Source organism: Xenopus laevis, chromosome 2S (genome assembly GCF_017654675.1).
Source record: "Xenopus laevis strain J_2021 chromosome 2S, Xenopus_laevis_v10.1, whole genome shotgun sequence".
In the NCBI taxonomy this organism is placed as follows: Eukaryota; Metazoa; Chordata; class Amphibia; order Anura; family Pipidae; genus Xenopus; species Xenopus laevis.
The window spans coordinates 160,737,814-160,755,194 of NC_054374.1; the positions used below are offsets into that span (position 1 = coordinate 160,737,814).

General features: G+C 40.1%; 1 protein-coding gene across 8 annotated transcripts in view; it reads right to left on the reverse strand.

Annotated features, from left to right (window-relative positions):
* Positions 1–17,381, reverse strand: part of LOC108710030 (teneurin-4) — an 835,304-nt gene that overhangs the window by 82,698 nt on the left and 735,225 nt on the right. For all 8 annotated transcript variants that reach the window (XM_041584600.1, XM_041584599.1, XM_041584601.1 and 5 more), the window contains one exon: positions 1,969–2,154. In XM_041584600.1, coding sequence (XP_041440534.1) covers positions 1,969–2,154 — 186 coding nt within the window. The remainder of the gene's footprint in view (positions 1–1,968; positions 2,155–17,381) is intronic.

A 17,381-nucleotide genomic window follows, 5' to 3' on the forward strand; every position in this document is an offset into this window, starting at 1 on the left:
CCCAGTTTTAATATTGGTCCCATTAAAAAAAGTTTACAAACCATTTCTTAGATTATTTCTGCCTAGTAAAACATTGCCAAAATAAATTAATTAAGGTTCCACATTTGGACAATGTATCTATCCCCCTTGCATTGGTGGTCTAGCTTGGGTTTATCTGTGTGGAAGATGCTAAAGGGAAAAAATTGCAGGTCTATGGTTGTCATTGTGTATGCTTCAAAATGCTGTTTTTGGCTAGAATGGGTGTTTCATACAAATAAAAAATCCATCAGTCTTCGCTCCATAATGCTTCCCATCTGAAGAGGCCACATGCTAAAGCCCTGAGTAATAGCATGTGGTTTTAATACCGATATATGTGATTGAATTCTCCCGCTCACTAACATTTTAAAAGCCTCATCCTATAAATCAAGGACAGTGGCCTTTCAGCTTTTTGCCTTAAAACAAAGGCAGATCTGAAGTTGTCCAACTGTTGCTGAATCAGCAACAGGGGTTGGGTTACTAAAAACAACAATTTTAAGAGTCTCGTGCATCTCTCCAACTATTGTTGATCTACAACTCTATAAGATGCTTAAAGGATTCAGTCAGTACCTAAGGACAATAGCATGTTTTTGGGCAAAAAAAATTAAAAATCCAAGTTGGGAGACAATAAAGTGCTTTAAACTGAAACCACTGGAAAGAAAACTAGTGATCTACATGCCCATTGACACATAATTTAAGATTTGTCTAGTAGTAGAACAGAAACCCACTCTCTGCATTACTATGGTCATTAAGACTTACGGTAGCCATGCATTTTATTTGAGGTGGTAATTTTGGGAGGAATGATCACATTACATGAGGGGCCTGAGCAGCCCCAAAGTGCCTAATTCTGCAGGTATTATTGGTGGTGTATGGTCAGTTTAACAGTCTCATAACCCTCTTTTACCCCAAATATGTTTCCTAATTCTGCTCTCTCGTTTTCCCCCAAATTCTCAAAAATATATCCACATATTCAACTGCAGGGTAAATTGAAGGGACAGGGGTAGAATCTAATCTCAGATTATTCCAACATTCACAGGGCAAGTACAGGTATGGGATCCATTATCCGGAAACCAGTTATCCAGAAAGCTCCGAATTACAGAATGCCCATCTCCCATAGACTCCATTTTATCCAAATAATCAAAATCTTTAAAAATTATTTCCCTTTTCTCTGTAATAATAAAACAGTAGCTTGTACTTGATCCCAACTAAGATATAATTCATCCTTATCGGAAGCAAAACGAGCCGTTTGGGTTTATTTAATATTTACATGATTTTCTAGTAGACAAAAGATCCGAATTATGGAAAGATCAGTTATCAGGAAAACCCGAGGTTCTGAGCATTCTGGATAACAGGTCCCATACCTGTACAATATTGAGAATTATATAAAGTATAAGTAGACCACACTTCTGTATAAAGCAAATCTCTTGACCGCTGTTCTTTATATCGCAGATATCCAGCTGTTGATGGCCTTTGGGGGAAGAGGGATCACAGGTTGACTTCTGTGCTTCTATAGGAATCTTTTTAGTTCTCCTAAAGAGAATTTTTCATAGAAAAGTTTTGCTTGTTCTGAGGAGAGGTGCCGTCGTAGCTACCACCACGAATAGTTAGGAACTAATATGTTACCTATGATCTATACGACCTATAACAGTTATCTACACAAACAATATTAAGTAAATAGAGAAAGTGTAACATTTCTTATGTAAAAAAAAGAATTGTCCAGAAATTGAAATATACACACTACAGCTTGAGCTCTCCAATAACGAGGGACAGCTGATCACCAAATGAAAGGACATTTTGTCATGTTCCTACATGATGCATGTATGATGTCATAACCCAGTACAAAGCAGCACATGCTCCTAGAGGCAGCCCACCCCAGCAACTATATAAAAGCATGCAGCACCCCCCCCCATCCTTGTCATTACTCTGTATGATCAGTCAGGGTAACCCTCCTACCAATAGTGCAATGCTCTCCATTCCACCCTGGGCTGCATTCACACTTCCCATCTCGGCACGTTCCATGTTCGTTGCAGCGGGGGTGGCAAGATCTTTGATCACAGGCAGTGCCCATCCAGCCTTCGTCGCATCGACAGCTTCCTCCGATGCACATGCCGTGCCCGCCACAATCTGCAGCACAGATCTCTGCGGGACAAGAAGGGTTAACATTAAAATATATATGTGTTATCAACCAGGCTATTATTCTCTAATTTCTGAAACCTATTGAATATGTTATACTAGGGATGCACCGAATCCACTATTTAGGATTCGGCCGAACCCCGAATCCTTTGTGAAAGATTTGGCCGAATGCTGAACCGAATCCTAATCTGCATATGCAAATTTTGGGTGGGTGGGAAGGGAAAAAAAATGTTTACTTCCTTGTTTTGCAACAAAAATTCCCGAAATGTCCCTCCCTAATTTGCATATGCAAATTAGGATCCGGTTCGGCTGTGCAGAAGGATTCGGCCAAATCCGAATCCTGCTGAAAAAAAGGCCGAATCCTGGCCGAATCCCAAACCGAATCCTGGATTTGGTGCATCCCTATGTTATACTCTGAAACTAATCTGAAAGAAATGATTGAAATGTAAACCCTGTTTAGGCCGGGATATATCTGAATGGGCTTATTGAGAAATGGTACCCCTTACAAGGTCTCTATAAAAATATATCACATAAGCCCACATGTAAATAAAGCTTTTTTTTAGGTCAAATAGATAGTTTTTTTTTTAATAGTATGGGCCTGGATAATATCATATATAGAACAACTGCAATTTGAATGAATTAAAGGAAAACTATATGTTACTGTCTGTAAAAAGATATTGCATAAAACAGCTCATATGTAAAACCCTGCATCATGTAAATAAACCATTTTCATAATAATATACTTTTTTAGTAGTATGTGCCATTGGGTAATCATAAATAGAAAATTGCCATTTTAAAAAATAAGGGCCGCCCATTGGGATTGTATGATTCACAGTGCACACAAACATTTCAACAAACCATACATGTTAGGTCACATGATGAGCCAATTAACTTTTACTTCCAAACTTCTTCCTGTTACAGTTAGAGTTGCAGTATTTCTGGTCAGGTGATCTCTGAGGCAGCACACAGACCATCATGAAATGGTGGTTCAAAGCAAAAGATGTAAAAGGGCAATATTTACTTAAATATATATAACAGTTTGGTAAGATTCTTTAATATGCCACTTAATTTGATATAAACTATCTGTTGCTCAAGTATTCATTTTGGGGGTATAGTTTTCCATCCCTCTGGCTGATATATGGGGCCCTGTGCTTTCACAAACAAGCCAAGGGCACACATACTTGCTAGATTACACCAACCAATGAATGGACAGAGCTGTGTCTTTAACCGCCACACGTCTTCCTGTTACAGCCTGTATTTCCTGTCAGGTGATTAATGAGTAACAACGTTAAATAGTGAAAATAGTGGCTCAGTGTGCCACTCCATTATACCATAAAGAGAAACCAAAGTTCTGAAATCTGTCCCTCTGGCTCATATGAGGCATTGTGTTCATGCAGAAACCAAGGGAAAACAATCATGTTAGGTTACACCAGCTAATGAATGGGCAGAGCTATGTCTTTTTCTCCCACACAACTTCCTGTTACAGATAGAGCCTGCATTTCCTGTCAGGTGATCAGTGAGTGACTCAAAGGGGCAAATTCACTAAAGGGCGAATTTTCGCCTGCGAAGGCTCCGCCACAAACGCGTTGCTTTTGTCTTCGTTCCACTATGCTAATTCAGTAAAATGCAGTTTCGATAGCGTTAATTTGTCTGTGCAAGCATTTCATAGCAAACTTTCGCTAATGTTCATTTCTGTCTAGCGAAACTTCGTTAGTACTCTTACGTTTAGGTGAATTTGAATAGGACGGGTACATATAGGGTTGCCACCTGTCCGGTTTTGGCACGGACAGCCGGTATTTTGAAGGACTGCCTGGGTCAAAACTTCCTGCCCGGTTTTCCAAATAAGGAAAACCGGGGGATTCCCCATGATTGACACGGTGATCGGCCAATTGCCACGTCATAGCCCCGCCCCTCAATGTCACAGCCCGCCCCTCCATGTCACAACCACACCCCTATACATCACAGCCCCGCCTCATCACTGGCCCGTCCCCTGCCAGGTCTTTACTGGGGGAAAAGGTGGCAACCCGAGGTACATATAGGTCATATATACGTCTTTATTAGAGATGTTGGTGCAAATGCTTGAAGTGGCCACTTATTACACATGTCCAAGGAAGCAAAATAAAGATAAAAGAGATCCTCTAATGTCCTAGACAGGAGCCCACCCTAAGGGGCAGATTTATCAAGGAATTATTAATTCGAGGGAATTTTCTAAGTAAAAAAATTCGAAATTCAAAGTAATTTTTTGGATACTTCGAACATCGAATAGGATACTACGACTTCGAATTTACTTCGAATTCGATTCAAAGTAAAAATAGTTTGAATATTCGACCATTCGATAATCGAAGTACTGTCTCTTTAAAAAAGCTTTGACTTCAATACTTCGCCAAATTAAACCTTGCCGAAGTGCTATGTTAGCCTATGGGGACCTACTTCAACCATTTTCTAAGTCTTTACACATAGAAGTAAAATCGTTTGAATCGTTCAATCGAACGATTTTACTTTGATCGTTCGATGGCCAAATTCGGTGAAAAATACCTTGACTTCGAATTTCGAATTCGAAGTATTTTAATAAGATGGTCGAATTTCGTAGTATTTTACACTTCGAAATTCAACCCTTGATAAATCTGCCCCTAAAACTAATGTGGCATGATCCTCAAATGGTAAAAAATGAACACAAAAATCTTTAATAATTGCAACTTTTGAAGACAATGGCCCTTTAAAATATGAAAAACGTCAGCTTTTTTTTTTTTTAGAACTTTTATGACTTTCCAGCATACAGGATATGATGTCACTCACATAAGATTGAGGAGGATGAAGCTTCATCTTATCAGTTCGCCAAGGTGGCGAAGGAAACTCTGGCGAAAAAAGGTAACGTTCTGTAAAATTCACCTTAGTGAGTAACGATATTTCGCCTGGGCGTGAAACCGCGCTAGTGGCAGTCTTTTTCGCTAGCGAATTGTTCTCTACGATGTCCCCGCGGATGGGATTTCTGGCAAAGTTTCGCTAGCGACAGTCACTTCGCCCTATAGTAAATCTGCTCCAAAGAATCCCACAAAATGGTGGCTCAAGGCGAAAGATGTAAAAGGGAAAATTTAGTAATACGTATATGTCAATTTAGTAAAACTCTGTAATAAGTTAAAACATAATTGACATAAAATATCTGTTAGTCAAGTTCTGGTTCAGAATATTTATTTCTCCCTTAAACTGACTTTCCCCACCAAAACTGATATGAAACACACACATACGTTTTTTTTCCTGATTGATCACAGATGGGAATAACAGACGCAGTATAAGGTTCTGAAACAATACAGGATTTGGTACGAAAGGGACAAGCTCAGCAGAAATGAAAATGTTAACCGCTTCATTTCCAGACTAGCCCGCACTACTCTGGCCAAATCTCCTGCGTTCATGGGGGGATAAAAATCACATGGTCTGAGATTTGAGGCAGAGCTGGTAACTCCTAGACTTGTGAACGCAATAAAGAATGGATGAGGCATTACTAATCTCGCATCAAGTGATAATCAATAAAGTAGAAGACGGATGTTGTGAAATCTTCTGTTAAAATGCACAAATTTCAAAGCTTTGGCCATCATCAAAATATAAAAATACAGACAGCAGTAACACGTATGTGGTACCCCCCGTAGGCTATATATATATATATATATATATATATATATATATATATATACTGTATATATATATATATATATATATATATATACTGTATATATATATATATATATATATATATATATACATATATATATATATATATATATATATATATATATATATATATAGAAACAAGCTGCTGTGTAGCCATGGGGTAGCCATTCAAGCACAGGATACACAGTAGATAACAGATAAGTACTACTGTAGTTTATATAAACAAGCTGCTGTGTAGCCATGGGGGCAGCCATTCAAGCACAGGATACATAGTAAATAACGGATACAGAGCTTATCTATTATCAGCTTGTTTATATAAACTATAGTAGTGTTTCTGAAGCAAACACACCAATTGAACCAGTGCAGGGCAACAGTACAGAAGTAGTACTTATCTGTTATCTACTGTGTATCATGTGCTTGAATGGCTGCCCCCATGGCTACACAGCAGCTTGTTTATATAAACTATAGTAGTACTTATCTGTTATCTACTGTGTATCCTGTGCTTGAATGGCTGCCCCCATGGCTACACAGCAGCTTGTTTATATAAACTATAGTAGTACTTATCTGTTATCTACTGTGTATCCTGTGCTTGAATGGCTGCCCCCATGGCTACACAGCAGCTTGTTTATATAAACTATAGTAGTACTTATCTGTTATCTACTGTGTATCCTGTGCTTGAATGGCTGCCCCCATGGCTACACAGCAGCTTGTTTATATAAACTATAGTAGTGTTTCTGAAGCAAACACGCCAGTTGAACCAGTGCAGGGCAACAGTACAGTATATTGTCATGCCTTTAAAACACTTTCATTTTTTGGTGTTGCAGTTCCTTTAAAAATATGAATAAAAAAGTAATTGGTAGCGTTTCTGGAAAATTCTTTGAGATAAATACAGTCTGTAGCATACAGGGAGAAATGTAATAAATTCATCCCTATTTCTGTCCCAACCTGCACCATTTTCGCCAACAATTGTAAATTGTAGAAATGGCTTGTCTCATCAGCTGAGAACATGGTGCCAATATTTAAAAAGAGAAAACACAATAGGGATGGGGGTAACCCAAGTAAGAAAGCGCTCCTGCTAAAAATCACTCATCCCATCTCTTCTAGTCTCACATTAAGGACTGCATTAATTACACGTACTGCTTCAGAGGCATCTTCTTTTCGCCATCAAACATGGGCGGAGCCTTGCAATGGCTTCCTGCACACGACACAATTTATTCCCACTTTCCCAGCTCCAGAAATAAAGAAAGACTTTTTTTTTTCCAGTCGCTAGTGTTCTGTAAAAATATTTGGCATCCAATGGATCTTAAATTATTTTGCTGTTAAATATCCCTTAAAGTATGTCCAATTTGCAACTGAATAAAAAAGCTTGCTAACCCTTTATTATAATCCCGTGCATCTGTCCTTGTTTACACACTGATATCACTTCTACGCTTCCTCCTACATCTTTGGCCGGAGATGAAAGTCGTTTGCACTTGACTACCCCTCCATGACGGTGAACAAAAAAAAAGAATCCCTTCGGGCCATGACACTAATCCATTCCGACAATAAGAATCTTATAAACAGATTACAAAAAAAAGAGAAAAAGAAAAGAAGTCGGAAGAGAAGGGACGGACATGGATTGTAAAGGTCTTCCTTGAATGATTCACTTATTTGCTTTCTAATTCTATCACGCCGAGGGTTTTGTGCCCGGCTCTACCAAAGGGATCTGTGATTTGGGAGGGGGGGAGGTCTGCTTAGAAGAATGATACAGAAGTCATATTTAATTAAAAACTGGTTAAGTGTGAAAACAATGGAGGGATAAATCACTGATAATACAACCGACACGGTTTTGTAACTTGTTAACCTGACGTTCCGACTGGATCGTATTCATCCTTTGGGAGTCAATGCACTTGGGCTAGCGGTGGCTCAGACAACACATATAGATTTGGCGTTTTTTATTTTTTTTAAACAAATGTAAGTGAAATCTTGGTCATGGGAGGTACAAGATTCAATTAGGCTCAAAGGAAAACTATACCCCTCAAACAATGTAAGTCTCTATAAAAAGATATTGCATAAAACAGCTCATATGTAAAACCCTGCTTCATGTAAATAAACCATTTTCATAATAATATACTTTTTTAGTAGTATGTGCCATTGTGTAATCATAAATAGAAAACTGCCATTTTAAAAAACAAGGGGGATTGTACGATTCACGGTGCACACAAACAAACTATACATGTTAGGTCACATGAGCCAATTAACAGACAGAGTTGTGTCTTTTGCTTCAACACTTCTTCCTGTTACAGTTAGAGCTGCAGTATTTCTGGTCAGGTGATCTCTTCCTGTTACAGTTAGAGCTGCAGTATTTCTGGTCAGGTGATCTCTGAGGCAGCACACAGACCAGCACTAAATGGTGGTTCAAGACAAGAGATGTAAAAAGGCAATATTTACTTAAATATATATATATACCAGTTTGGCAAGATTCTTTAATATGCCACATAATTTGAAATAAACTGTCTGTTGCTTAAGTATTTATTTTCGCCTCGGAAGGCTTCGGCACACTATGCGCCACTTCGTCAGTCAGTTTAGTGGTCTCTGGTTCCCCGATATACCCTTATCTCTCTCCGTTCCAGGCTTATCACCACTTAGAGGCAAAGTAACACCAAAAAATGTAAATGTTTTAAAGTAATTAAAATATAATGTACTGTTGCTCTGGTAGATAACAGATAAGTACTACTATAGTTTATATAAACAAGCTGCTGTGTAGCCATGGGGGCAGCCATTCAAGCACAGGATACACAGTAGATAACAGATAAGTACTACTATAGTTTATATAAACAAGCTGCTGTGTAGCCATGGGGGCAGCCATTCAAGAACAGGATACACAGTAGATAACAGATAAGTACTACTATAGTTTATATAAACAAGCTGCTGTGTAGCCATGGGGGCAGCCATTCAAGCACAGGACACACAGTAGATAACAGATAAGTACTACTATAGTTTATATAAACAAGCTGCTGTGTAGCCACGGGGGCAGCCACTCAAGCACAGGATACACAGTACCCATGGCTACACAGCAGCTTGTTTATATAAACTATAGTTGTCTTTCTGAAGCAAACACATCAGATTTACCAGTGCAGGGCAACATTACATTATATTGTCATCAATTTCACACACTTTCCTTTTTTGGTGTTACTGTTCCTTTAAAGTCAACTGAAGGCAGCTTTCTAGAAGTCAGAGCCAGGGTCGGACTGGACAGGCGGGACAAAGGGAAAAAACCCGGTGGACCAGCCCTCGTGAAGCAAGGTAAGGAAGGGAAGGGGGTGGCAATTGTAGGAGCTGGAGGATGTGACTGGTGTTGGGGCCCTCAGCTGCAGCCCCGGTGGACTCCAGACACCCCAGTCCAATACTGGTTGTAGCCGACTCATATAGCCTGACTGTGGTTATCTGCACAGTGCAAGAATCTGCCTGTATTATGAAATACTTTTCATGGAGTCACTAAATAATAACTAACAGATGGTAAAATTCGCTTTTACATTTAATCAGATATTAAACAATACAGACGATGAGCACATGACAGATACCACATTTGAAATGACTTATTGTAGACTTGAAGGATTTTGCACATCTCACATGAAAAGGACCAGGATAAAATAATCACGGGGGGGAGGGGGGGGTGGATTTTTCTAATAGCCCCCCAGAGCAAAGCAATTTTCCATAAGAAGATAAAACATCCCTACTAATTCCGCTTTTATTCCCGGGGAGGATGAGAGAAAACGCGCTCCTTTTATCTGCGAGAGTGCGCTGACATTTACCAGCAATTTCCCAGGCTTTGCTTCAAATTGCGGCAAACACTGGAGGAATACCAGAAAATTGCATTTTAAAACCCAAACTGCTTTTTCACCTTATAAAAAAGTCCGAAGCAGGTTGCTTTGCCCGCCAATTCAGTTCTCTCTTATTAGCGTTGACCCGATTAGTTTGGAAATCATCTGTTGGGAGTTGCTGGGAGTTAGGGGGATAATGAGATAACGGCAGACAATAGGTTGTTGTGGATAAAATGTAATTTTCCAAATACGGGATATTGAACCCCTTAACACCATTAGCCTGTTACTCTGTTCTGCTGAAACACATCATAGGGAGAGATGTTACTAGTAAGGGCTCTTACAGACGAGCGTTTGAAGCTGCGCTCCCCTGCGTTCCGTTTTTATGCGTTCAGCCGCAGGGGAGAGCAGGAGTAGACGCATTCAGTTTTTTTTCAATGGGGCTGTACTCACACAGGCGCATGTCGGTGCCGAATGCAGGTTGAGACGCAACATATTGCATTTTTCCTGCGTTTGGTGCCTGTGTGAGTAAAGCCCCATTGAACAAAACTGAATGTGTCTACTCCTGCGCTCCCCTGCGGCTGAACGCATAAAAACGAAACGCAGGGGAGCACAGCTTCAAACGCTCATCTGTAACAGTCCTTAGGCATGCAGTCCCGCAAACAGTGGATCTCAGGCCAATTCTAAGCAACTTTTGAATTGGCCTTCATTTTTTTTTTTTTATAGTTTTTGAATTATTTGCCTTCTTCTTCTGACTCTTTCCAGCTTTCAAATAGGGGTCACTGGCCCCATCTTAAAATGCTCTGTAAGTCTGCAAATGTTATTGCTAATTTTTATTACTCATCTTTCTATTCTCTCCGATTTATAGTCCCGTCTCTTATTCAAATGGATGCATGGTTGCTAGGGTAGTTCGGACCCTAGCTACCAGATGGCTGAAATTGCAAACTGGAGAGCTGCTGAATAAAAACATAATTATAACTTAATAACCATAGATTATAAAAAAATGAAAACCAATTGCAAATTGGCTCAGAATATCATTCGAAATCATTCTAAAATTTTATATGAAGGTGAACAACCCCTTTAACGGCAAGGAAACCCACATCTGGCAAAATGGATCCATATAAACCGTTGATTTTACATTCTCAGGGGACCAGGGTGATTACCATTTAAATGCAACAAAAAAAAAATGATCTGTTTGATTATTTCACATGAATCAGAGAGGGCAAAAAAAATGGCAATTTTGAGCATTCTGATGCCATGTTTTTGCAAGGGAAAATCAATGGTCCAAAATGACTAAAAAGCTCTTATGTTATGGTACTCTATTACAGGGGTTGTTCACCTTTAAATTAACTTTTACTATGATGTAGAGAGTAGATATTCTGAGACAATTTGCAATTGGTTTTAATTTTTTATTATTTGTGGTTTTTGAGTTATTTAGCTTTTTATTCAGCAGCTCTCCTGTTTGCAATTTGATCCATCTGGTTGCTAGGGTCCAAATTACCCTAGCAACCACGCACTGATTTGAATAAGAGACTGTAATATGAATAGGAGAGGCCTGAAAAGAAAGATGAGTAATAAAAAGTAGCAATAACAATACATTTGTAGCCAGGCACGTTTCAGGGGCTGCTGCCGCCTGAGGCAGCAGCCCCAATGCCGCCCCTCCTCCTGCTCCGCTCTTCTAACTACCAGCGTCGGAGCGGGTGGAGGAGGGGCCGCATCGCTAGTGCAGTGAGCGCTATTGCGCTCGCTGCGCTAGAAGAGCCGAATTTCCGTTTTAAAAAACGGAAATTCGGCTCTTAAAGTTACCAGAGGCGGCTTTTTGCCGCCCCTGGTAACTGGCCGCTCCGTGCCGCCTGAGGCAAGATTCTCACCTTGCCTCATGGCCGGAGCGGCCCTGTTTGTAGCCTTAAGGTGGCCATAGACGCACAGATAATATCATACAAAACTAATTTTCGTACAATATTAGCTTTGTGTATGGTGTGAAAAGATATCGGCAGAAGACTTGAATATCTTTCGGGTCGCTGATCGGGCTGACCAGAAAATTTTGATTGGGAATCTTTGAAGGGACACGAACATCGGCCATTGTTAGTGCTGAATAGACACATACAGGTAGAATTCTATTGTCTCTATATGTATATTTTAAAATTCAGCTCTACACGTGTGTATTGAAACCACCAACCTTTCCAAGAAAGATCGTAATTGTTACATCTATGGCCACCTTAACAGAACATTTGTTTTTAGATGGGGTCGGTGATCCCCATTTGAAAGTTGGAAAGAGTCAGAAGAAAAAGGAAAATAATTCAAAAACTATAGAAAATAAAACATGAAGACCAATTGAAAAGTTGGCCATTCTATAACATACTGAAAGTTAACTTAAAGATAAACCACCCCTTTAAGCTGTGTAAAGCGATTTAAGCCAGAATAATGCTCATATTTTCTTGATAAATAGGCCGCAGCTCTCCCCGAGATTTACTGAGGAGTATGAGAAGCTGACCCCCCGCTTTCATAATATATAGTGAATAAAGTACCCCCTCTTGTAAAATATAAGGATATTATAAGTTACCGAGGAGTTTCATGACCATATAAAAACACGAGGCCGAAGGAACTCCGAGGTGACTTCTAATATCCTCATATTTTGCAACTGGGGGTACTTTATTTATTATAATACACAAGTTTCAGTGAGTCATGTGACAGAAATGACATCAGAACCGTTTATAAGGATATAATTTACAAGATATATATGGCTTTTGTGTATTATAAGATTATAATACACAAAAGCCATGACTATCTTGTAAATGATATCCTTATAAACGGTGAGTTCTGATGTCATGAATTATAAACGGTGAGTTCTGATGTCATTTCTGTCACATGACTCACTGAAACTTGTGTATTATAATAAATAAAGTACCCCCAGTTGCAAAATATGAGGATATTAGAAGTCACCTCGGAGTTCCTTCGGCCTCGTGTTTTTATATGGTCATGAAACTCCTCGGTAACTTATAATATCCTTATATTTTACAAGAGGGGGTACTTTATTCACTATATAATACACAAAAGCCATATATATCTTGTAAATTATATCCTTATAAACGGTTCTGATGTCATTTCTGTCACATGACTCCCTAAAACTTGTGTATTATAATAAATAAAGTACCCCCAGTTGCAAAATATGAGGATATTAGAAGTTACCTCAGAGTTCCATGGCCTTCGGCCTCGTGTTTTTATATGGTCATGAAACTCCTCCGTAACTTATAATATCCTTATATTTTACAAAAGGGGGTACTTTATTCACTATATAACATCCTTTCCTACATATATTGCCTGCAGATTCCCTGTATGACACGGATGTATGAGAGCGACCCTCCTCCCCGTATTAATTCAACGGCTCTGCTAAAAGAACATCAAAGAGGCAAATTTACGAGCGTCCAATCCAATCTCCTATTTATTCAGTGTATTGTTTTTATTGGTCTCCTGCTGGAGCAGACTCAGATGTGCGCCTGTACTGCGGCACGTCCCCGCTCACATTATATATATTATACATTTTTCTGCTCCATTCCCGCGGATCAATAAGGCAATACATATCGGACACATATATATATGCGGCCTCTCATATATTTTAAAGTGCTGCCGGGGGCTCTCACTGACTTCTGACCCCTCTCTATTTCCAGATCTGAAAAAAAAAACACTTGTCCTTTGGCATCACAAGGGGCCAATGAATTGGAGTAACGCCGGCTCCCTGTAAGGGCCTGACTTCAGAAGGAAGCTTGATATTTCCTATTAGAGACACTGAGTGTGTGTTTGACCTCTCCGACAAGACGGTGAAAGGGAGATGAAATATAATAATAACAAGAGGGATTAAAGGAAACAAAGAATATAGAGAGACCCCCAATGCAATCAGTAAGGAGTTTGCACCTAACCCCGGAGTATTATTACAGGTATAGGATCCATTATTTGGAAACTGCTTATCCAAAAAGCTCTGAATTACGGAATGGCCATCTCCCATAGACTCCATTGTAATCAAATAATCCGAATTTTTATAAATGGTTTCCTTTTTCTGTGTAATAATGAAACAGTCGCTTGTACTTGATCCCAACTAAGATATAATTAATCCTTATTGGAAGCAAAACCAGCCTATTGGGTTTATTTCATGTTTACATGATTTTCTAGTAGATTTAAAGTATGAAGATCCAAATTACAGAAGGATCCGTTAACTGGAAAACTCCAGGTCCTGAGCATTCTGGATAATAGGTCCCATACCTGCACTGCACATCAGGATCAATATCTACATGCTAGTGATGTGCTGGTTGGCCCGATACCCAAGGGTCGGACGGGCTCCAGTTTTCTAGGCGTGCTCCTGCCCATCCCACTCCTTTTGTGATGTCATTGTGGGGTGCGTCTATAAAAGAACAGCGGAAGTCAGGTGCGGGCAGGCGTGGATCCGAGTCACGTATGGGTCGAGTTTTTCTCAACCCGCAGATCACTAGTACCGGTCTCAGTCTGTTTAGGAACCAGAGTCACTTGTGCAGTCACTGCTTTTAGGAATTCCATGCAAATTGCCGTTTGTCATAGTTTCCAGATCCAGCAATGGACCGGTAATGGCGCAATTTGGGGGATTGAGACGCCGCTTTTTTCGAAAAATATGCAATAAAGGAAAAAAACACCCAAACCTGCTGCCTCCTCTGGTAACATCACTGGTATAAACATGGGACCTGTTATCCAGAATGCTAGCGACCTGGATTTTTCCGGACAACAGATCTTTCTATAATTTGGATCTTCATACTTTAAATCTACTAGAAAATCATGTAAGCATCACATAAATCCAATAGGCTGGTTTTGCCTCCAATAAGGATTAATTATATCTTAGTTGGGATCAAGTACAAGCTACTGTTTTATTATTACAGCGAAAAAGGAAATTATTTTTAAACATTTGTATTATCAAGATAAAATGGATAATGGGGAGATGGCCTTCCCGTAATTCAGAGCTTTCAGGATAATGGGTTTCCGGATAATGGATCCTATACCAGTACACCAATTAGCATCATAGATTCTATGTTACAGGGGAAATTGGCTGGTACAGGTATGGGACCTGTTATCCAGAATGCTCGAGACCGGGGGCTTTCAGGATAACAGATCTTTCCTGAATTTGGATCTTAATACGTTAAGTAAACATTAATTAAACCCAATTATTATTTGGATAAAATGAAGTCTATGGGAGATGGCTTTAAAGTAATTCAGCTCTTTCTGGATCACGAGTAAACTTTGGGCGACTTCGGAAAGCTGAAGTGATCCGAGTGCCATCCCGCCAGTGATTAACATTCTAACCGGCAGGAAGGCATTTAGCGGAGATTAGTCGCCCGAAGAAGAGGCAATTTGACGCTGGGCGACTAATCTCCCACAGTAGCCTTGTGTGCCACCACCCTAAAAAAGCAGTGTGGAAACCCGTAGATAAATACTGATTGTGGGGCAGAATAACCTTCGCCAATACAGGAATTAGATCCGTATCCGGAAACCCATTAACCTAAAAGCTCAGAATTACGGAAAGTCCGTCTCCCATAGATTAAATTTTAAGCAAGTAATTCATATTTTAAAAAAATGGAAGCTCTGTTATAATAAAACAGTAGCTTGTACTTGATCCCAACTAAGATATAATTAATCCTTATTGGAAGCAAAACCAGCCTATTGGGTTAATTTAATGTTAAAATAATTTCTAGCAGACAAAGGGGGGTTATGTAATAAAATTAGGGATGCAACAAATCCAGGATTCGGTTCGGGATTCGGTCAGGATTCAGCCTTTTTCAGCAGGATTCGGATTCGGCCAAATCCTTCTGCCTGGCCGAACCGAATCCGAATTTGCATGTGCAAATTAGGGGCGTGGAGGGAAATCACATGACTTTTTGTCACAAAACAAGGAAGTAAAAAATGTTTTCCCCTTCCCACCCCTAATTTGCATATGCAAATTAGGATTCGGATTCGGTATTCAGCCAAATCATTCACAAAGGATTCGGAAGTTCAGCCGAATCCAAAATAGTGGATTCAGTGCATCCCTAAATAAAATGCACTAAGTTTGCCCGGGGCAGTAACCCATAGCAACCAATCAGCAGGTAGCATTTACTGGTCATCTGTTTCAAGTTACTGCTCCTGGGCAAACTTAGTGCCTTATATTACATATGAGGGTTAAGGTATAAAGATCCAAATTACAGAAAAATCCCTTATAGGGAAACCCTGAGGTTTTGGATAATAGATCCCATACCTGTAAGCGTTTCTAACCTATAGAAACCATGTTCAGCCTTTATGCTGGAGAACTGAGAGTCCGCTTAGCGCTGAGCCAGTATTAACCACTTGTTTAACCTCACAGAACTGAACAGATCTACAATCCACTGGCACTGACAGGGTTATTGAGCGGCTGCAGCTGGTTGGGAGCTTATTAAAATAAATGGTAAAGAACTGTCGATTTTACTGCCTCTTCAGTTGGAGAGATCGGCCTTTCATTCCCTTAACTGCGGTTCTGCTGAAAATAAAACAACAATATAAATTTCCCCCCATGCTGCTTGGGCCCCCGTTCTGCGAGCGCTGAGCTGAATTTATTCCCCTTTCATGGATTTAAACGGTCGCCATTTATACAAGGGGGTCGGTGCATTCACTGCAGGTGCCAGATATTGATTCGCCTGGGCATGTTAACAATCATAATACAGACTACTAAGGTTCTTATTTTTTGCTACCTACACAGTATAATAGAGTAATATACAGATAATTGGTGGTGGGGCATTCACATGTCCTGGTTCTGTTGTCTATTCTGGTTTTTTGGGTAATTGCCCATGGGGCTCAAATCTCTCCATGTGCCATTACCCTTATAAGGGCAGAGACAGACGAGAAGATTCGGGGAGATTTAGTCGCCAGGCAACAAATCTCTTATTTTTCCGGCGACTAATCTCCTCGAACTGCCTCCCCGCCGAGCTAGAATCTAAATTGCCAACGGGATGGCACTTGGACCGATTTGTTTTCCGATGTCGCCCGCAGTTGCCTCAGAGGAAACTTCGGCGACTTCGGAAAACGAATCGGTCCAAGTGCCATCCCGTTGGCAATTTAGATTCTAACCCGGCGGGGAGGCAGTTCGAGGAGATTAGTCGCCTGAAGAAGAGAATTTTCTTGTCTGTCTCTGCCCTAAAACTCTTTGTTTGTTTCATGGCCCTCTAGTTATTGTTGTATTTTTTATCCCCAGTAACGAGGCAGCTGTTTGACCGACAGGCTGGAATAGTAAGCAATTTGTTTCCTTGTTTCCAGGGTCACCGACCCTTTAATAGCAATTTCATGTGGCTGGAGGTTCTAAATTGAAAAGGGCCTGTGAGTACATATAATTAGGAATGCACCGAATCCAGGATTCGGTTCGGGATTCGGCCTTTTTCAACTGAATTAGGATTCGGCCGAATCCTTCTGCCCGGCCAAACTGAATCCTAATTTGCATATGCAAATTAGGGGCGGGGAGGGAAATCACATGACTTTTTGTCACAAAACAAGGAAGTAAAACATGTTTTCCCCTTCCCACCCCTAATTAGCATATGCAAATTAGGATTCGGATTCGGTTTGGTATTCGGCCGAATCTTTCACTAAGGATTCGGCCGAATCCAAAATAGTGGACTTGGTGCATCCCTACATATAATTAGTCATGAGCGAATCCGTCCCATTTCGCTTCTCCAGAAAATTTGCAAAAATGCAAAAAAAATTGCAAAACAGCAAAAGAAATTAGCAAAACGCATTGAAGCTGGAGGT